Source organism: Mastigoproctus giganteus, chromosome 6, assembly GCF_048544385.1.
Source record: "Mastigoproctus giganteus isolate SK-2022 chromosome 6, ASM4854438v1, whole genome shotgun sequence".
NCBI lineage: Eukaryota > Metazoa > Arthropoda > Arachnida > Uropygi > Thelyphonidae > Mastigoproctus > Mastigoproctus giganteus.
Window position 1 is genome coordinate 224185876 of NC_143580.1, and position 23675 is coordinate 224209550.

The window sequence follows — 23675 nt, forward strand, 5'->3', positions numbered from 1 at the left end:
GAGTAGTCAAATAGATTCAGATCTAGTGAATATGGAGGTCAGGCTTTTGCTTAGCCAGCAAAAAAAATAAACTATCTGTGTTTCTCTCTTCACTTAAAATACCTATCCAGCTGACCAATGAATCTCCAAATATTTGTCACCAAAGTGCTAATGTGACCAACAGAGCAATGTGCCTTCAAGGATTTCCCTGTAGTGCATTCCTTTGTTGACTTTGGCCTCCACATCAATGAAAGACAGTTTTGCTGCTTGCAGCAAAACTCTTTTTCTGTGATGGTGAGATGGTTCTCCCAAACCACAACAGAAGTCAGTTTCTACAGTCTGATTATGTGACTGATAAAATTTACAGCTGTTATGTTCAATAACCATATTCTGTTATTTGGGGAAGTTGAAAGATAGCTCATTTTTGACATCCAAGAGCATAAGGATGTTTAAGTCAGCCTCATGGAGTATTGACTGCAGCATAAATATATTACTATTTCCAACTTTTGATATTTTAGAAGAAAAGAAAAGAACTTTAAAAAAGTTATTTCTTTTAGAGTTTTATGTTGCACTTTTTCTGTGAGACTATATAGAATTAATCGAATTTATATTTATTGTTAATTTTTTCTAGCATGGAAGCCAAGTCTGTTCGTCCACCAAGTCCATGTGAGCCTCTTTCATCTTTTCAGCATTGTAGACTCTTGTTAGATCAGTTAGGATTTACTTCATGGGAAAAAAGGTGAGCAGTTTCTTTGTGATATATATTTAAAATTTATAAGGTTTGCAAAATGTTATAAGCTTTTAAAGAAAATTTTTGGATTCAAAGGTTAAGTTTAGAGTGAGAATGCAGCAGCAGTGGAATATTTTGAAACTTAGTTATAATAGGCTATTTCTTTTCTTTCCAGTTCTTTGAATATAAAAACCTTTTGACTGTTGGCTCCAATAATTGTTACGAGTGTGAACTTATCCAGATTGAAAAGTATTGGAACACTATTAATTGTTAAATTGCATGTGCTTATGAAAAGTATAGGACCACCTCATCCTTTTATGTCTTGTCGACATGCAGAGTTTAAACTGCTTACAAAAATGATCTGGTCTTATGTCTCACAGCATAACCCGTTCCACATTTTCAGAAGTTGAATGTGTATTGCACTTTAAAATTAAAAATATTCCCATACTTTCAAAGAGACTACATCACCGTTGTCTGAAAGACAAGATACTATAATGCTGTTTTTGGACTTCCTGGTCCTTCCTCTGATAGAAAAGCTGGTTGAATAGCACAGTTATGTGTCATAACTGTGCCATTTTTGGTCTATGCAACTCTGCAGACCAGAAATGCATAAAGACAAAATAGGCTTATGCTTTTCTTAACTAGATCAAACAGTTTTAGCTATTTTAATTTTAAGTATTCCTTCATATACTGCATGGTAGTTCACATCATGCAATTTATTTTTCACTGTTTAATCAAGGAATTTGTATTAGTAGTAGCCACGTGGCATAAGGAAATCTCAGGCTTTTGCTTAGCCAGCCAAAAAAATCAACTATCTGTGTGTTTCACTCTTCACTTAAGTACCTATCCAGCTGACCATTGAATCTCCAAATCAGTCTCAACTGCTCAACAAAGTAACTTATTCCAGATTAATAACTTGCTGACTAAAATAAAACTTCCTGCAATCCATTCTAAACCCCTTCTCCTATAATTGCAATTCATATTTCCCTAGTTATAACATTGTAACCATGAATATTTCCCTTTCATTCTATCTCCTCTCAGTATCATATAGACCTCAATCATATCCCATGTAAGGTATGAATTTACCAAGCTCTGTAGCCCACATTTTCATCATTTCCTAATATGAACATCTTTTTTGCAGATCTCACCAGGGTTCTCTGGACCTTTTCAATAAGTTCAATGTTTTTTAGATGCACTTCCCATATTTGAACAGAGTATTCCAAGTGTGGCTTTAGAGTTACAGTGGAATTATCACCTATCTCTATGAACAAATATTTGGTAAATCATTGATAGCACTCCATGGGCTTTTTTGTTGCCAGTGGGCACTGCTTGGAGAATTTCATATTTGCCTATATCATAACCCCCAAAATCCTCCCCCTTCCTCTACCATTTTTAATTCAACCCCAATTATCACTAAAAACCGCCTAGCACGCATAGCATTGTCTTATTTTTAAAACAAATGGCAATGCTGCTTGTTGTGAGAGTAGTGCAATAAACAGGAAACTCATAAAATGGTGAAATGTGTTCAGCTGTGGGACTGAAAACTATGGCATTTTTCTAGGCAGTTTAAACTGTGTATAAAGAAAATCATGTTAAAAAGGATGAGATAGTCTCCTGTATTTTTTGTAATATCAGCTCTGCCAAATAGATTTAGCTATTTTATAGTTAGGAGTTTATAAAAAATAAAATATTTTATTAATGAAAATCCATTGTAAGTAGATTATTTCTTAATGTGAAGGATGGCTATGAATTTTAATTTCTGTAACTTTAGTATTGCTTTATTGTGAAATTTAGAAGCAAATTCAGAAAAGTGTATTTAGTAACAAAAAAGTTGTTTCACTCAGCAAAAATGCCTTCTTTTCTACTGAGTTAATCAGATGAAAATGAGATTTATGGTGTATGATGGTTTGGATTTTAAACTGAATTAGTTAATATATAAATAGATGATATAGAAGATATTATTCTTAAAATAATGAGTTGTATTTACAAATTATTTTAAAATTCTGATTTGATTTTTGACAACTGTTTTACTGTAGTGCTAGGCAATAAGTCAAAATAAGAACACTTTAATATTTTAAAGCATGTTTAAATTTTCATTTTTATAAAATTTCAAAATTTCATGAAAAAATTCACTCTGCAAAGCCCACTGTTGTTGAAAATACAGTATAAGGGAGTCCATTCATGTGCAGAAAACTTGCAACTGAAAGGGTTAATGGCCAGTTTCAGGCAATGCTCCTTCAAGGCAACTTGGATAGGCTTCTGGAATGGTCAAATAAATGGCAGCTTCTTTTTTACTGCTGCAAGACAAAGTTTTTTTATTTGTAAATAACAAAGTTACCAATGAATTATTGATAGGAAAGGTTATGGATAGAAACTTTTATTGTCCAGTTGCTTGTGGAGATAGAAAAGTTATAATTAACTGTATAAGGCAGTTGTAAGGTTGCACCTAGAATATTGTGTCCAGGTTTAGAGGCCATACCTGCATCCTGAAAAGCTATAAAGACTTTATAGATACCAGGCAGAGTGCCTGGTAAAATTGACAAAATGGTTCCCATATGAGGAAGGGACTGCAAACACATGAACTACAGAGCTTGGTGTCCAAGTACCCTGGAGGGGATAGTAAAATAAATGAAGGTGAAATTTTCATGGTAATAAGTGATACTAGAACTGGAAGCCATAAATTCATATTATGGGAAAGGAGTATTAGACTGGAAGTTATCTACCTCCACAGGTAGTTGAGGCTTACAGCTTGTGGAAATTCAAAAGTCAGTTGGATCAGTACTTAAATAAGAAGTGAAACATTAGCAGCATTTTGGCTTGTGCAGCAAAGCCTTGGGCTTCCTTGCACAATATGACTAATACAAAATTGAAAAGTACCTAAAGTAACAACACTGGAAAGACTGTTCTTCTATTCTGTAATTTTTTTCCCATATATTAGAATGAATTATAAAATTGCAAGATATAAGAAAATGTATTATCATCAGGCCATGCATGTTGGTCAGGATGATGAAGTATTTCATGTGACTTTAGTTATAATTATTTTCTTCTTTTAGTATCATTAATATGAGGACTGGTACAAAAGTAATGCCTCCTAATTTTTTGCTTTCAAATGTGGCACCATAGATCATTTTGCATGTCACTGAATGGTCAATAGAAATCTCTAGTTTCACCATACTGAGTGACTCTGTGATCGGTCTCATGAGTGCAGCACACAGATAGCTCAAGATGGTGGATGTCACAATTATACGTATCAAGCAAAGAGTCATGATTCAATTTCTTACCAAGGAAGAAGTGACACCTATCAAAGCGCCTCTGTAGCCAGGTGGGCAGGAGCAGCAGTGCGTAGCACACGCTTCTTGATTAGACCAGGGTTCAAGCCCATGACCACCAAATACGGAGGATGTGGAAAGGTTAGGGAACGACTACCGCATATCCCGAAGCAGTATGGCTTTAGTTGCTAATGCTCCTAAAAACCAAATAACAAACATAACAACATGACACCTATCAAAATCCATACACATCTCAAAAATGTTTATGGTGACAATACTGTAGATGTGGGTGCAGTTAGATGTTGGTAAGACACTTTAAGAATGGAGAAAGTGACATTGTTGACAAGCCTCGAAGCAGCTGGCCAGTAACATCAGTGACAACAGACAAGAGCTGGATCAACGTGCTGATCAAAGAGGACTGTCACATCACAAACTGCAATTTGTGCAATGCAGTAGGTTTAAGAAAACCTGCTGTGATAACCATCACAAAGGAACTAGGCTACAACAAGGTTTGTGCCCGGTGAGTCCTGAAATGCTGACACATGATCACACAAAGAAGCCCGGAAAGTCATCTGTACAGAACTTCTCCAGTGCTATGAGAGTGAAGGAGAGGTTTTTCTTTCATGCATAGTCACAGGTGATGAAACCTGGTTCCATCATATTATTATCCTGTAGTGAAGCGACAGTCGATGGAGTGGCACCATCAAAATTCAACGTGCAAGAAGTTCAAAAGATAGCCTTCTGTTGGTAAAGTCATGGTGACAGTGTTTTGGGACAAAGATGGGGTCTTGCTTGTGGACTTCTTGGAGCGTGGCACCACAATCAACTCAGATCAATGTGTGGAAATTGAAAAGATTGAAAGCCCTAGATCTCAACCAGACAAAAACCTTAATGTAGTTCTTCTTTTTGTCAGTGCATGACCCCATACCAGTCTGCACACAATGGAGACCATTGCAAAACTGGGGTGCACTGTTCTTCCTCACCCCTCTCAACCCGGATCTTGCACCTTCCAACTATGATTCACCTCTTCAGCCCACTGAAGGATGCACTCCATAGAACCCTTTCTGCGGGTGATGACCAGCAAGAGTAAGGAACTTTTACAGGTTTGGAATACAGCATCTGACTCAGAGATGGCGGAAGTGCATAGAAAATGGTGACTTTGTGGAAAAGTAACAGTGTGTTTATTAATCATTGAGGATTAATTGATGTAAAAGGCATAGTTGTAGGAATTAAACTTTCTGAGGGAAAAAAATAGGAGGCATTACTTTTGTACCACTCCTCGTAACATTATATTTGTGTGTCTTTGTATAAAAGAGAAATTTTTATAATTCAATGGTATTTCATACCATAATCACATGGAAAGTTTCTGGAACTACTCCAACAATAAATTGTTCAAACATTAAACTAAAATTTAATGAAAAGAGCTTTCTTCTTACACAAGAGAAGTAGCTCTGGCTTTGCAAAATAACATCAAGATTATATTTAAAAACAATGATTTTGTTGTTCTGTCTTAATAAGTTCATTATCCCACCATTGTCCCAGTTATTGTGATCCTAAATATTTTTATGTTAATGGAAAAGAGAAATTTATTTACTTCCAATATAGGATTATGCTATTTTGGATGTTTTTATAGTTTGTGCTCTTTCTTTCATTATATATGGAGTTTTCAATGAATTTGTGTTTTTCTGATTTCAGGTCGCAGTTTGACTTATTGAAAAAAAATGAAAAACTTCTCAGAGAATTAAGGAATTTAGATAATCAAAAATGGTAAGTTTTTTACTTATTAATTATATAAGTCCCCCACTTCTAAATATGATTATTTTATTATAATGAAATCAGTGTTATTGATAACTATACGGTTTTTTTTTTTTTATATGTTGTTTATGAGAAAGAGCTCAAACACGTATGGCTGTTAGTAGCAAAGATCATTTTAAAGTTTTTATTCTTCATAGTCTATTTTGATTTCATTTCACATGTATTTAAAATTTAATAATAGATCATAAATAATATATAATTATGGGTTCTACTCCATGTTTGTTATTCTGTTGAAGAAAGCTTCCTTCTTCATTAAAAGCAACAATCTTGGGCTTATGCTCATGAAATACTTTAGAAATACTGTCCTCTGTAACAGTATAGTGGTTTCACAACTTGTCACTCATTTTGAGAGAGGTCTAGGTTTAATTCCCATCATTGACTATGGTTTAATTCCCATCATTCTTTATATCTTCTTCAGCCAAGGTTGTAGTTAGCTGATCCCAGCTGGAGGAAGTATGGTACCCCATAATTATTTTGGGATATTCAGCCCATAGTTATGTCTATTCATACAGAGAGTATGTCTGTACACAAATTTGTACAGGCATAATACACAGTGGTCCAATATGGTCAAAGTAGCACCTAAAATCCAACTTTAGAAACATCATTATCCACATTTTGACCTAAAATGACAGACAGCGTTGTCTGTTATCATATTATTTCGAATGTCTTGCGCTTTTACTAATTTTCTGCACTAGGTCAGTGCTGTCTGGTATTAGGGATTAGAATGTACTTTTGCTTATTTAATTAACCAGAATGTTTTTCTTGCACATCTTGCTTGACTGCTCATGTAAACGTGATACATTATTTACCATTCTGGCATGAGTTGCTAGTTGATGCCACTTGCTACCTCATGTAAGTCTTTAAACAGGTTGTAATAGCAGTGTCTCAGTTTATAATTGAATAGCAGATTCACCTCTTTTGACAATGCTGCCTTTAAAGATGAAATTATAATTTTGGCCTTGACTCATGGATAATGGCATTGTTCCTAAACTGAGCTGTCAATGGTGGGAACAAAGCTTTCCAGAAAAAGTGACTGACAGAAAAAAAAAAATTCAAATATTGGTATTCAAATATTCAAATATTGATTACACATATTGAAATGACCTTGCCATTTGTGAAATATGACTACAATATCAGATAATCTGCTACTTGGGGGATGTGTTCTTAGAAAGTAGGGCATAAATTGAAATAATTGATCAGTGGGCATTATTGCATTAATAATTGATATTAACGGTGGGCATTGATATTAACAGACAGTACCTTAGAGATAACTGTATATCTCTAAGATACTCTCTGTCCATTAATTTGGATTTTGTAGGTTAACTTTTGTCATTTGCCAGTGTTCATCTAGCTAGCGGTGTGACCATTTGATGCTGTTAACTAGCAGAATGAATGTCATGTTAAACATGAAATTCATTCCCAAGGTTCACTCCTTGCATAAATAGAGTTACCTGATCCTGAAATAACACATCATTCAGGGTTTTATCCTCAGTCCACAAGCTAAACAATCTATCCATGCTATCCATAAACTGGTCTTTTGCTTGTTTTTACTTCTGGCACCATTTGATACTCTTAGATTGTGGGCACATTTTTTAATTTGTGTCAGCATCCACATAAATGATCATCATTATGGTTCAAGGAAAATTAAATGCTCAGTCTACTCTGTCACATGTTCACAAATTATTTTAACACTTTCAGTTTCACCACTGGCAGCAAAATATCGTGTACACTGATGAAATGATCACTTCTGTGACCTTTTCATCACTGTACATGGTCGGCAAATAGAGCTGTGTAGCTCTAACTGCTGACCATTTTACAGACATTTGTAGGATTTGCAGTGATTTGGTTATCATTGTATCACATTTTCGCCACAATGTATAAACAAACTAATGGAGAATTAGTTCACAATTTCTCCACAGATGGCAGTGCCTTGTAGTACTGCAAGGCACTGCAGCAAAAAAAATAATGCTGGGCACATCTTTCAATTTTCATAATTATAGTAAAAATTTTTGAATCACTGAAAACTGTGTTATATGTTATAGTGAAGTGATGTAAAAGGAAATATTGTAATTAAAGGACTGCCTATGTAGAATAATAGCAAACTGCCTAGTGGAAAAACCTGAAACTCATACATTCCTGAATGCATGATTCTAGCAAACTACATTATAATGATTTGCAAAGCAAGGCATTCAGTTGCATTACTTTTCTTTTCTCTGGCAAGCTACATGGTAAATCACTTCTGTGCCTTTTGATGTTGTGTAAAATTATATCATTATCTTGCACAAAAGTTTCCTTTCTTTCTTATATGTCATAGGTAGATAGTTATTGACTGTTCCCCATATGTTTCAATTACACATATTGATTTTAAATTATTAGCATTAGCATTAGCATTAGCATTAGTAGAGGCATTTGATGCAAGAAAGCAAGCTTATGCAGCATCAGCCAAAAAAAAAAAAAAAAAAAAAAAAAAAAAAGTAACATAAATAAATAAAAATAACCACTTCCACTTCACCCCTCTGTTCGTTCGAAATACCTGTCCAGCTGAGCCTTAAACTTATTTAGGCTATCAACTTCCACGACAAGGGATGGAAGTCTGTTCCACCCACCAACCACCCGCTGGCTAAAGGCAAATTTCCGCACATCTATCCTACATCTGTCTTTCCTCAATTTGAATTTATGCCCTCTCAGGTGATTTTTCTGAGCTAGAGGACGAATCCCATCAGCATTGAGCATGCTCAAACCATTCAAGGCTTTGTACACCTCTATCAGATCACCCCGCTGGTGCCTAGTTTCCAGACACTGTAATTTGCAAAACTTAAGCCTTTCTTCGTAAGAGAACCCCTTTGTCCCATTCACCAATCTAGTTGCCCTTCTCTGTACTCGTTCCAGCAGCTCTACATCCTTCCTGAAATGAGGCCTCCAGGCCTGTATACAGTACTCTAGGTGTGGCCTGACCATTGCCTTATACAAGGGAATAATCACCTCCTTATCCCTGCTAGAAAAATTCCTATATATCATTGACAATACACCATGAGCTACTCTTGCAGCTCGTCTGCACTGCTCAGAGAACTTCATATCTGCCTGCACCACCACCCCCAGGTCCCTTTCATTCTCTACCACTGTCAGTGTAGTACCACAGAGTTGATACGTTGCTCTGGGGTTGCTGTTTCCCATATGTAGTACTTTACATTTGTCAATGTTAAACTTCATTTGCCACCTCGAAGCCCATCTGCTCAACCTTTCCAAATCCTGTTGCAGCAGCATAGTGTCAGTAGTGTCCTTGACAACCCTGCCAACCTTCGTATCGTCTGCAAACTTGGACATTAAGCCTGATATACCATCATCAATATCATTTATAAATACAGAAAACAATAAAGGCCCCAATACTGAACCCTGAGGGACTCCACTAATAACATTAGTCCACGATGAGCAGTGTCCATTGATTACCACTCTCTGTCTTCTCCCCCTCAACCACCCCTTTATCCATAGCAGCAACTTGCCTCCAATGCCACACTGCTCCAATTTGTGCAGCAGTCTTCCATGTGCAACAGTATCAAAAGCCTTTCTAAGATCCAAGTATATAATATCAAAGTTATTCCCTGCATCCAGTTCTTTTGTGACTGCATCATAGTATCCAATCAAATTGGTCAGGCAAGACTTCCCCTTAACAAAACCATGCTGTGTCCTAGCTATAACTGAAGTCTTGTCTAGATGATCCTGCAGTGCTTCTTTCACCAGTGCCTCCATTAATTTTCCGGGAACAGAAGTTAAACTCACAGGTCTATAATTACTTGTGTCAGCCTTTGATCCCCCTTTGTGAATTGGGGTCACATTTGCACATCTCCAGTCAATGGGTACCTCCCCTGAGTCCAAGGAAGCTCTCATAATTATGGCTAAGGGTTTGCTTACCTCCTTTGCTGCCTCCTTTAATATAACTGGATAGATCCCATCCACCCCAGGTGCCTTTCTTGTGTTTATCTTCAACAATTTCTCCTCCACTTTGCTCTCAGTTATTACAAGATTCTCTAGCTTACTGCTAGAGTTGAATACACCTCTGGCATTCCCCTCGCTGAATAACTCCTCGTGTGTGAATGTCGATGCAAAATATTCATTTAGTTTGTTAGCTACCCGAGCAGGGTCATCAACAGTTGACCCATCGATCTCAAGTGGACCAATCTGATTCATCCCCTTCCTTCTAGAGTTTACATAAGTAAAGAACTCTTTGCTGTTTTTCTTCGCATCCCTTGCCAAGGATCTCTCGTAATCTGCCTTCGCCTGCCTAACCTCCTTTGTAACTTGGTTACAGATCAACTTGTATCTATCATAGGCGTCCGTGTCACGTGTTAATTTGTATGTATCCCATGCATTTTTCTTCTCTGCCATATGCCTCATTAGTTCATCTGACAACCATTTAGGCCTAAACCTTGAACAATATTTCTTAGTTGGTATGTAAAGCCTAGTAGCTTCCACGATAAGTTCTTTGAATGCTTCCCATTTTGAATTTGCTGTTGGCAATATCATCAGTTGATCCCACTGTATAGAATTTAAATACTGTCTCAGTCCATTGTAGTCGCCTTTACGAAAGCAATACCCCTTCCCTTTACCCCTAATGGTAGTTACCTCTTTGAGTAACTCCCACTTCAGCACACTGTGATCACTGCCACCAAGTGGTTCATTTATCTGCAGATTCTTAATGCATGAAGAATCACTACTGATAATCAAATCAAGAGTATTACTCCCTCTAGTTGCCTCCCGAACATGCTGATGTAGAAAACAATCATCCAATAAATCCACAAAAGCCTTGCTACTGTGTGAGTGACCAGCCCCCAAATTCCAGTCAATATCTGGGAAATTAAAATCCCCCATTATAAGACTCTCTGATTTACTGGCCCACTCTATTTCTCCGAACAGTTTCTTATTATACTCATCAGAGTCATTAGGCCTATAGCACACTCCTACTCTCAATTTTGATCTCCCAATGCTTATGTCACACCAAACTGACTCGACACTGCACTGTCCAGCGATGTCGACTGGCTTCACTTCCTTGGATTTTATGTGTTTTTTAACTAATAGCATAACCCCTCCTCCCTTCCTATCCTGTCTATCCTTTCTGTAGACATTGTACTCCCCAAATTCCAGTTCTGCATTTCTTATATCTGTGTGACACCACGTCTCTGAAATCCCCACAATATCTGCCTTTGATGTTTTGAGCAATACCTCAAATTCATCAAATTTATTTACTAAACTCCTAGCATTGGTGTACACACAAGTATACATGCACCTGTTCTTTTTCTTAGCTACCCTAACACAACCCATGTGTTTACTTGTACCCCAATGATTCCCAGCAGTCTCTGAAATATCCTGCATCTTATTTTCCAGGCTGCGGCTCATTCCAATAGAAGCAGTGCAAGAATCACTTTCACCTCTGCCAGTGGCTACTGTTAATCTATTAGTCCTTGTATCCCCCCAATCTAGCAGTTTTCCGACCCACCTAACATTGCCTCGATAGCATCAGCAAACATTCTTGCACCCTTTCTATTTAAGTGTATCCCATCCCTGTAGAAGCAGTCTCTCCTGTTAACAAGTACAGACCAGGCTGAAAAAAATTCTACCCCTTGAGCCCTGCACAATCTTTCCAGGGCCGAATTGATTGACAGGGCTCTCATCATATACTCCCTCCTATCGTGTCTGGGCAGAATTGCAGACACTTTCAATTTCAACCCTAATTCACGGCTTTTTTTCATCAGTGACCTGTACTTGTCAAGTAATTCCGCCGGCCTCCTACTCTTAATGTCATTAGTGCCAACGTGTACAACTATATCACCTTTTGTGCCCTTAAAAGATGATATCCGCTCTACAACGTCATCAACTTTTGCCCCTGGCAGACATACCCTGGTCCTATTCCACCTATCCTTTTTACAAAGCATGTTTCCCGTTTCCCTGACAATAGAGTCACCAACAACTACTAGTTCCTTTGGGACCAGCGCATTCTGCCTTGGGGGTTGCCGCTGTGTTCCGCGATGACCAAGTGCAAGCTCTGGCATTGGTGTGGGCAGCTGAGAGCTTGATGGGCCCCTCACTTGTAATCCTTCGAGGGCATCCACCCTATCCTTCAAGCTCTCATATAGGCCCATAACAACGCTGAGTTGTCGCCTTATCTCCTTACACTCCTTGCATCGCACACACACAAAGACATCCCCCATGGCAGTATCATGTCCCATACTTGACTGCTCCGCAAACATCAAGCAAATAGTGCATCTTACAAGGCTGTGATTCAGAGGACAACTGTCCCCCTCACTTCTCCCCTGGGCCACAGCATTCCCATTAGCTTGAGCCCTTTGCTTTGCTGCTCTGGTTTGAGTCATGATTTAGATTTACTTTCAATAAAATTTCAATTCCTGTACAAAATTAAATCCTAAACTTGTATCCAAACACAGTTATAACGCTATATTTATGTTTCAGTAACGAGTGTTATCTACGGAATATTTACGTTTCAGTAACGAGTGTTATCTACGAAATATTTACGTTTCAGTAACGAGTGTTATCTGCGAAATCCCTTTATATAACTTTCGTATCAAGTTATGTATTAATTATTTGTTTTTACTAATTATTTATGTTACGTAACCTAAGTGGTTATATGTATAATTAATTATGTTAAATAAAATTAATTATATTACGTTTGTAATCTAAGTCGTTATATGTATTTATTTAAACGTACAATTTAACTGCTAACGAAGTTCAACTAACGCTATCTAGTACGGTATATCGTATCACAAAGGCGGGAAAATTACGAACGGTTAGCGGAGTTGAAACACGTGGAAACCTTTACCGATACTTTTATGCAATTACAAGGCCGAGTAAAGAATAAATACACCAAATTAATCAGAAAATCACAAAATAATGTTATACTACTAAATTTAAATCAAAAGTTTTAGAAAAACAATAATTTCAAATCAATAAATAAGAAAAATCCACTTAGCGGCTTTGAAAACGACCGTCTCTAGTAGCCTCGTCGATCCAGAAGTTGAGATACATTAAAAAGATCTATCCCTGTGTGCGTGTGTGTGTAGGTATTTTGAAAAGCAAAGATTTTTCAAAATACAGGCATACCTCGGTTAACGTTACCTCTGATAACGAAGCCTCGATATAACGAAGTCCGCAATTTCAAGCCCCATTTAACATAAAAAAATATTCCATTTTTGTTTAATCACCTGAAATCTAAACAAACTGAAGAAATTACGGAAACCTTTGGGGCTTCTCGTGGTTGGTTCGAGAAATTTAAAAAACGGGCCAGGATTCATAGTGTAAAATTAACAGGAGAAGCTGCAAGTGCAGATGTTGAAGCTGCAAATAAGTTTCCAGAAAAACTAAAGGAAATAATTAAACGTGAAAATTTTCCACCAAATTTGGTGTTCAATGTTGACGAAAGCGGTTTGTTCTGGAAACGGCTACCAACAAAAAGCTTCATTTCTGTTGAAGAAAAATCAGCTGCTTGGTTCAAAACAGCCAAAGACCGTTTAACGTTACTCTTTGGATCAAATGCCTCTGGCGATTATAAATTAAAATTGTTATTAGTTTACCATTCAGAAAATCCGAGGGCGTTAAAAGGTAACATAAAAATGAATTTACCTGTAATATGGAAAGCAAATAGAAAAGCGTGGGTTACCAAGGAGTTATTTACTGATTGGTTTGTTAACCACTTTTGTCCTGGAGTAAAACAGTATTGTCAAAAAAACAAATTTGAAGAAAAAGCTCTTTTGTTGTTAGACAATGCTCCGGGACATCCTACTGATCTTAACACGTTGGACACATGCATTCCTGTCAAAGTTGTGTTTCTTCCAGCAAACACAACTTCCCTGATTCAACCATTGGATCAGGGAGTAATAGCATCATTTAAAGCTTATTATCTGCGTCGACTTTAAGCAATTTAACTGAACTAGAGGATAAAGAGGAAATGACAGTTAAAACTTTTTGGAAAAACTACACCATTAAAAACGCAATAGAAAGCATTGATAGTTCTTGGAAAGAAGTCACTAAGAAATGCTTAAATGGAGTTTGGCGCAAAATATGGCCAGAAGTTGTACTAGAAGAAGAAAATAACATCCAAGAATTAGAAATGAAGTTATCCAGATGGCTCAATCAAATAGGTTTCGAAAATGTCGATGAAGAGGATGTTAGAAATTTATTGAATGCAGAAGATGATGGTTTTTCAGTGGAAGATTTAGAAAGCCTTGTTAGCAACGAAGACAAAGATAGTGAAGGCGAAGTTAAAGAAGTACCTGCCAAAAAAGTGTTAACGACCAAAGATTTAAAAAGGTGCTTAAATGATATTGAAAACGTTTTAAATTTTTTTAGTGAAAATGATCCTGACTTAGGAAGAAGTGTTATAGTTAAGCGATCAGTGTTAAATGCAATAACTCCGTATAGGCAATTGTTAAATGAAAGAGGAAAAAAGCATAAACAATCAACTTTAACCTCATATTTTAAAATGTGATTTCACTTTGTATGTAAGTTGACTGTTTATTTAATAAAACTTTTCTTTGTTCGAAAAAAAGCTTTTCATTTTCTTTACGTAGGAACGTATCCCTATTCTGGCCATAGTATTTTTACCTCTGAAAACGAAGTTTCGCTTAACGAAGTAATTTCGTGGAACGCATCCTATTCGTTAATCGAGGTATGCCTGTACCTACAGATAATTTGAAATCAATGTATGAAAAGAGTTGGTAGAATTATTTTTGCTAATTCCTAACTAAACAAATGAAAATATATATCATTCTCCAAACAATGCTAACTCAGTTGTATTATGTGTGACCTTTAATGTAAACGTTTAATTAAAAAATTTTAATATAACATTTTGAATGTTAATTGCGACTTTTACTGTTATTAAAAATTATATTATTATTATTTCTCAGCCGTGAAACCCACAAAATAGCTGTGATATACGTTGCAGAGGGACAAGAAGATAAGAACTCCTTGTTGTTAAATAGTGGAGGAAGTCAAGATTTTGAAGAGTTTGTAGCAGGACTAGGATGGGAAGTAAGTAGAAAGAGCACTGAAAGTGTTTAAACTACCTGAGTATTATAAAAATTGCATTTTTACCATTTCTGTAATAGTCTAAATATAAGTCATCCATCAAACTTGGCTATTCATGTAACCATTCATTAAAAAAATTAGTTTAACCACCCAGTATCTTTAGGCATTATGTACAGAAAAACAAATGAGGCATATTTGTAACATTCTTAAATCGAAATAAAGAAAAATACTACTTAAGAGAATCATATGAAAAATGTTGCATATGTCAGCACTTGGATATTGAATGCATCTTATGCCCAGATGAACATATCATCCTCCTATTATATATATTTATTAGTAATTGATACAAAATACGTGAGGTCTGAACCTATTTTTGTATGATTGACTTATAAACTGGATAAAGTCTGTTAAAAAATAAAATGCATGGTTTTTATTTTTTTTATGCAGTTATTTGTGTCCATTCATTTTATCCTTAAACAAAACATTTGTTTTAAAGAGTATTGCCTAAAAATCTGAAATTGCGTGAGAGAGAGAGAGAGAGTGTTTGTTTGTTTGTTGTTGTTATTTGGTTTTTAGGAGCATTAGCAACTAAGGCCATATTGCTCCGGGAATATGCGGTGGTCATTCCCTGACCTTCCCGCATCCTCCGTATTTGGTGGTGATGGGCTCGAACCAGAGAGAGAGAGAGAGATTTTAGCCCTGAAAATGAGTACATAAGACACATTTTGGCTCTCTTTTAGTAAGAAGTGAAGTTGAATTATATTTATAATAAATCCATTGGAACATATGTTTGTTAAATACATTGCACTCTGTACTAGCAGGCATGGAGAAGAGTAATAAGATTAGTTATGGGCACTGGTTATTCTTGCAAACTCCAGTTCTATAAGCTATGTTGTTTGGAAGCCAGTCATTGGCATTGTTACCATTTAAAAGTGTTACAGAAATGTTACACGACCATTTTAAAAGTGTTACAGAAGCTAAACATAGAAGACATCTTTTCTCATATTCAGACACCATACACAAGATATAATTTAAGTTAACAAAAGATAATTGCAGATTAGGTGTGAGAAAATTTACCTTTAGCCAAAGAGTAGTTGACTATTGAATAAACTTATTTTTTTTTAATGGGTACTTCCTTGCTTCCGCTTACTTGGGGGGGGGGGAGAGAGAGAAGTTAGTACTTCGATAAAGTTTATTTATATTTGTCATTTAAAATGTCTAAATCTGTGATTTCTATGTTTCTTTGCACAAAACGTGCTGACATTTAAGTTAAACAAAAATGCAAAACATCAATTACACATTTTGAAAACAAAGTTAAAATGTAAGGGAGGAATTTTGTTTGATCTGGTGATATTTGATTAAAAACAAAGATAAATTTATATTATAATCATTACTCCTAGAAATAAAGAAATTTCCCATTAATTCATAACTCTAGGTAAAATTAACATACTGTACTGCAGTGTTGTAGAATTACAGAATTTGGGGGTGACTGAGTGATATATAACAAGACTGCTGAGTTCTTTAAAACTGCCAGGGTCATATTAATTTGTGTATCCAAAAGAACTACTATATTATAAAATACATTTCTTGGCTAAAGCCTCAGAGTATGAAGCAGTTTACTTATGCATGGGTTAATGCACACACATCATTTATACTACCAAGGTAGTTTGAAACCATCGTTTTGTTTTGTATCTCATATTTTGAATACCTTCACAACGAGTTTCCATGATATTGCACTACTTCGAATAAGTAACACTTCACCCATGGAGAAAACTATTGTTACTTATTCTTGGTGGATACCACCACCTAGACGATACTGTTTCAAAGCTTTTAGGACTCTCTTTAGCATTAGCATTAGTAGAGGCATTTGATGCAAGAAAGCAAGCTTATGCAGCATCAGCCAAAAAAAAAAAAAAAAAAAACCCACTTCCACTTCACCCCTCTGTTCGTTCAAAATACCTGTCCAGCTGAGCCTTAAACTTATTTAGGCTATCAACCTCCACCACAAGGGATGGAAGTCTGTTCCACCAACCAACCACCCGCTGGCTAAAGGCAAATTTCCGCACGTCTATCCTACATCTGTCTTTCCTCAATTTGAATTTATGCCCTCTCAGGTGATTTTTCTGAGCTAGAGGAAGAATCCCATCAGCATTGAGCATGCTTAAACCATTCAAGGCTTTATACACCTCTATCAGATCACCTCGCTGGTGCCTAGTCTCCAGACACTGTAATTTGCAAAACTTAAGCCTTTCTTCGTAAGAGCACCCCTTTGTTCCATTCACTAATCTTGTTGCCCTTCTCTGTACTCGTTCCAGCAGCTCTACATCCTTCTTGAAATGAGGTCTCCAGACCTGTATACAGTACTCTAGGTGTGGCCTGACCATCGCCTTATACAATGGAATAATCACCTCCTTATCCCTGCTGGAAAAATTCCTGTATATCATTGACAATACTCCATGAGCTACTCTTGCAGCCCGTCTGCACTGCTCAGAGAACTTCATATCTGCCTGCACAACCACCCCCAAGTCCCTTTCATTCTCTACCACTGTCAGTGTAGTACCACAGAGTTGATACGTTGCTCTGGGGTTGCTGTTTCCCATGTGTACTACTTTACATTTATCAATGTTAAACTTCATTTGCCACCTCTCAGCCCATCTGCTCAACCTTTCCAGATCCTGTTGCAGCAGCATAGTGTCAGTAGTGTCCTTGACAACCCTGCCAACCTTTGTATCGTCTGCAAACTTGGACATTAAGCCCGATATACCATCATCAATATCATTTATAAATACAGGAAACAATAATGGACCCAACACTGAGCCCTGAGGGACTCCACTAATAACATCAGTCCACGATGAGCAGTGTCCATTGATTACCACTCTCTGTCTTCTCCCCCTCAACCACCCCTTTATCCATAGCAGCAATTTGCCTCCAATGTCACACTACTGTGTCTGCCGGGAGCAACTATTGATGATGTCACCAACAGACTGTCAGATTTTAAAGGGGGTAAAGAAAATATTATTATTCATGTGGGGACAAACGATATTAAACGTACACAATCTGACGATTTGTTGGAAAAATACAGGACCATGCTGAGGAAATGTCGCGAGCTAGGCCATAATGTCTATGTGTCTGCAATTCTGCCCAGACACGATAGGAGGGATTATATGTTAAGAGCCTTGTGGATTAACTCAAGACTTGAAGGAATCTGCAAGGCTTTAGGGGGTAAATTTCTATCAGCATGGCCCACACTTGTAGGTAGAAGGAATCTGTTTTGTAGAGACGGGATACACTTAAACAAAGGTGGTGCAAAAGTTTTTGCCAGTATCATTGAGGATACCTTAAATGTTCAGGGAAACTGCTAGTTAGGGGGGATGTGGGTAATACTGACACGCGTTTATCTGATAATATTGGTCAATCTAACTCTTGCACATACCTTAAGAGTTCTTATCTGTTACCCCAACTGGACGTATTATCTAGATGTTCTGGGGCCAAAGACGTTTCACGTGAGCGGGTAGCTAATATCAGGGAAGAGAGCCTAAAAAACTTCAAGGGTTGTGTTAGGGTTGTTAAATATACAAGAACAGTAAATCTTAATTGTTTATACAGTAACGTTAGAAGTATCGTCAATAAAATGAGCGAATTCGAACTGCTGGTTAAAACAAGTAACGCGGACATAATAGGGCTTACAGAGACGTGGTGCCACCCGGAAATTGGGGATGATGAGTTTCAGTACGGCTTGTATAATGTATTTAGGAAGGATAGAGTAGATAGAAGGGGTGGTGGGGTAATGCTTCTTATCAGAAGCAGCCTGAGTGCGACGATAGCTTTCCCGGATTCAGACATTTCACATGCTAGTATAGAGTCTGTATGGTGTGAGATAGTTGGAAACAAAGGTACAATGCGAGTAGGAGTAATCTACAGACCAGGTGATTGTGAAGACTATGACAAAAGCCTCTACATGCAAATGGAATGGGCAAGTAAGCGTCAATGTCTTATTATGGGTGATTTCAATTTGCCTCTAATTGATTGGAGTAAATGGGAAGGAAACTCGACATGGGGAACAAAATTTTTAAATCAACTAGATGACTGTTATTTGTATCAACATGTCAGGGAAAGTACTAGAGAAAAGAATATCCTAGACCTCATCATCACACATGAATCAGATGACATAACAGGGCTGACAGTAGAGGAACCAGTGGCATTAAGTGATCATGGAGTTCTACGGTGGATGATGACGAGAGAGGTAGCAGAAGTAGAAGGCAAAGGAATGGGTTTTAATTTCAGAAATGGAAATTACGATGCCTTAAGGTACTACATGGCCTCTATTAACTGGGTAGATATCACGCAGAGAATGAATACAATTGAACTGTGGTACGCTTTTAAAACATTAATCACAGATGCCTTGAATGCGTATATACCATTAAAAAAATACTCCACGAGAAGGGTTCCAAGTTGGATGACTAGTGAAGTTGCCGCATTACTTGAGCAGAAAAAGGTGGCATGGAAAGGTTACAGAGCAATAAAAAGTACTGAAGCCTATAAGGTGATGTGTAATAGAGCCACAGAAAAGGTTCGACAGGCAAAGGCAGTTTATGAGAAATCACTAGCAAACAGAGCAAAGAGGAGGGATAAAGAATTCTTCACATATATAAATGCCAAGAAGAGCAGGACAAACCAGATCGGACCTTTACGTAAGGGAAAGGGGATAGTAATAAATACACCAGCTGCCGTTGCAGATGAACTCAACAGTTATTTTGCATCGATATTTACAAATGAAAAGCCTTTTGTGGCAATGGGAAATTGTGGGAGCGAAGTTAAAAAATATGTAATTAATGATATTGAAATTTCGCAAGATTATTTAATGAAAAAACTTTCAAGCCTACAGACCAGTAAGGCTCCTGGAGTTGATGGAATATACCCTATAATCTTGAGAGAGGCGGCAAGCGAGTGCATTGAACCACTGAGGCTGGTTATGCGAGCATCACTAGACTCTGGGGAGATTCCCTTGGATTGGAAAAGTGCAAATGTATCTCCCATACATAAGGGTGGCTCTAAAAGTGAAGTGGGAAATTATCGACCTGTCAGTCTGACTTCAGTAGTAGGGAAAATCATGGAGGCAATGATCAAGGGTGGAATTCAGGATCATTTGGATCGAATTGAAATTCTCAAGGATACTCAGCATGGTTTTGTAAAGGGAAAATCATGTTTAACAAATCTGGTTCGCTATTTCGAAAGGGTCACTCACGAGCTGGATTTAGGGAATAACTTCGACATTGTTTATTTAGATTTCAGCAAAGCTTTTGACTCAGTCCCACATGAGCGGTTGCTTTATAAGCTGGAACAGGTTGGAATCACTGGGAAAATCCTTAGATGGATAGAAGGATGGCTTCAGGGCAGGAGGCAGAGGGTTGTGATAAATGGCTATTCCTCAGATTGGGTTGATGTAAGAAGTGGGGTTCCCCAAGGATCAGTATTAGGACCACTGTTGTTTTTAATTTTCATAAACGACATTGATGAAGGGATAGAGGGCGTGATGTCTAAATTTGCAGATGATGTTAAAATTGGTAGAGTAGTTAATGATCACTGTCAAGCTGAGCTTCTTCAGAGAGACCTAGATAGACTTCAAGAATGGTCAGAAAAATGGCAGCTGTGCTTTAATCCAACAAAGTGTAAGGTATTACACCTGGGAAACAGTAATCCTAAAATAATTTATTCACTTGGTGGAGTTCAACTGAACCCAGTACTGGAGGAAAGGGACTTGGGTGTTACGATACGGTCAGACATGAAATTCTCTGAGCATTGTAAACAGGTTGCAAGGAAGGCCCATGGTGTCCTATCGATGATCTATCGAACTTTTGCAAGTAGAGATAGGGACGTGATAATCCCATTATATAAGGCTTATGTTAGACCACACTTGGAATACTGTGTTCAAGTATGGAGACCGCACCTAAAGAAAGACATCGAGCTTCTTGAAAGGGTGCAAAGAAGGGTAACTCGCCTGGTGAGATCGGCAAAAGGGCGTCCTTATGAAGAAAGACTTCGAATATGTGGGTTGCAGAGTTTGGAAACTAGACACCTTAGAGGAGATTTGATTGAGGTGTTTAAGGCTCTGAGAGGCATCAGTAAAATGAATGAGGACGAAATTTTCAAGATTATAAATGATGCTAGAACTAGGGGACATAAATTCAAGTTACGGGGGGAAATGTTTAGATTGGATTGCAGGAAGTTTTATTTTAGCCAGCGAGTTATAAATTACTGGAATAAGTTGCCTTCATGGGTGGTAGAGGCCGACAGTTTGGGGAAATTCAAAGGTCATCTGGATAGTACTTTCGGGTAAGGGAAGCGCATAGGATGATAGGTTTAATTTCCTTTTTATTTATTTTTATTTCATTTTATTATTTTTATTTATTTATTAATTATTATTATTTATTTATTTAATTTTTGTTTTTATCATTGTTTTGTTCGGATTTTTATTTTTTTTATTTTTTTTATTTTTTTTTATTTTTTATTTTTGGCTGGTGCAGCATAAGCCATAGGCTTTCTTGCACCATACGGCCGTTACTAATACTAATACTAATACTCCAATTTGTGTAGCAGTCTTCCATGTGCAACAGTATCAAAAGCCTTTCTAAGATCCAAGTATATAATATCAAAGTTATTCCCTGCATCCAGTTCTTTTGTGACTGCATCATAGTATCCAATCAAATTGGTCAGGCAAGACTTCCCCTTAACAAAACCATGCTGTGTCTGAGCTATAACTGAAGTCTTGTCTAAATGATCCTGCAGTGCTTCTTTAACCAGTGCCTCCATTAATTTTCCTGGAACAGAAGTTAAGCTCACAGGTCTATAATTACTTGTGTCAGCCTTTGATCCTCCTTTGTGAATTGGGGTCACATTTGCACATTTCCAGTCTATGGGTACCTCCCCTGAGTCCAAGGAAGCTCTCATAATTATGGCTATGGGTTTGCTTACTTCCTTTGCTGCCTCCTTTAATATAACTGGATAGATCCCATCCACCCCCGGGTGCCTTTCTTGTGTTAGTGTATAATCTTGCTACCTCTACTCTGCCAGATAGTGGCTGGAGGGAGTCCGAGTAGTGTGTATGCGGGGAGCATTGTCGAGGCCACGTTATGTCAAGGATATGAGTATATTCTTACCATGTGTACGCCATATACAAAAATTTCATTACTTCATACAGCATGTCCCACCCACTTTTTCTTACTCCCCCTGCCAGAGAAGGGCATTAAAGGTACCCAGCAAGGGAGCAGGGTACTGATTGCCAAATAGTGCATATGCAACAAGGCTGCAGTTGGTTGAATCCGATCCCTGTCCAGTAGGTCAGTCTGATCCCTTTCCACGGGTCAGTCTCAGATAGTGGCTGCTATGATGGATCTCTGATGACGCATGTGCAGTAGAGCTGCTATCTGAGTCAGAGTTGTAGGAATCCAGTAGTTGGGTCAAATACGGTAAAGTTTTCCTTTTTAGGAGTTTAGGGTCCATTCCGAGTTGTAGTCTTGTCAAAGGATTCCGTCTTTATTTTCAGAGAGTATCCCATCCAGGTTGTCGATTGGGTTAAGTTTAGTTTTCTTTGACGGTTTTGGGGTTTGGAGTCCAATCTGGGTTGTAGGCATTGTCCAGAGCTGCAATCATTCTTTGAAGAATGTCCCATTCTGGTTAATGGTCATTTTCTGTTAGAGGAACAGTGGCATGGAGAGTGCAATAGTTCCAGTCACTTGCTAGTTTGTCAGCACGTATCAGGTTCCTCTTCTCGCAAAGAGATCCTGGGCATATTTTGTGAGAATTTTGTATTCATCGTGTTAGTCCAAAAGGTGATGCTGCTGGTCCTGTGGGATGTATGTCAATCTCGTGTAGAATAATCCCTGCAGATCTTTGTACCTTGGACACTGATACATAATGTGACCAGCTCTGAACATCTCCACAGGTGCAGCTTTGGGTCATCAAGGAGCCCTAGCGTGGTGAGCTTGTCATTGAAGAGCCCATAGCCCATTAGTAGAAAGGTGAGTGCCTGTCCTGGCTGAAGCCAAGCTGGTGATTTTGGGTAGACTTTGTCAACATGTGGTAAAAATTTCCTTGTGACCTCCCCACTGGTGGAGGCCATCCACCTGTTCTGCCATTCTTGTTGGAGGTGTTTTTGTAGTTGTAGTTTGTCCATTCTCTTTCCGTTTGCCAATTCAATTGTATATCCTTGGAATGTGATAGGGATCCCTTTGGAGTAGTAGTAGAGTAGACCACATCAGACTGCCTCCAGGTCCAATGGGAGAACACCGACCAGCACCTGGAGGGCCTCCATGCTGACTGTGTTGCAGGCTTGAGTCATTGAGTAAGATTGACTGATGGGTTGATTCGAGTGTTCTTCTATTGACGACCATAGTGGTCTTGTGATACTAAATAGTGGCCGCGTAGGTGATCATTGGAATAAAAGTGGTCTTGTAATAATACGTCAGGATGCATTTTTTGAGGCCCCAGTCACAGCACGTGATCCTTGCAACCATGGCAGAGTATCCTTATTTTGTTCCTAACTTGTTTGAGGTGGGACTGGAATAATAAGTTTGTGTCAAAAATGACACCAAGCTTTTTCATTTCAGTGGCAAAGTTGATTGTGGTGCCATTTATTTTTATTTGGGGTGGTTTTCTTACATTGAGAGTTCCTTTCAGTAGGATTGGTTTGGTTTTCTCTGTTGATATTTGGAGAAAGTTATCCTCTGCCCACTTCTGTAGGATTTTTAGGGCATTTTTTGCTTGGTGCTCCAGCTGAGCTCTTGAGTCTGCAGTCACTGTGAGAATTAAATCATCAGCGAAGGCCTCTGAATGCACTTCCCCAAGATTAA

General features: G+C 37.8%; 1 protein-coding gene across 5 annotated transcripts in view; it reads left to right on the top strand.

The window, feature by feature from the left end:
• Window positions 1-23675, top strand: part of LOC150085023 (ral GTPase-activating protein subunit alpha-1) — a 529619-nt gene that overhangs the window by 443067 nt on the left and 62877 nt on the right. For all 5 annotated transcript variants that reach the window (XM_090376739.1, XM_090376741.1, XM_090376740.1 and 2 more), the window contains 3 exons: window positions 611-718; window positions 5674-5745; window positions 14706-14829. In XM_090376739.1, the coding sequence (XP_090232865.1) occupies window positions 611-718; window positions 5674-5745; window positions 14706-14829 (304 nt within the window). The remainder of the gene's footprint in view (window positions 1-610; window positions 719-5673; window positions 5746-14705; window positions 14830-23675) is intronic.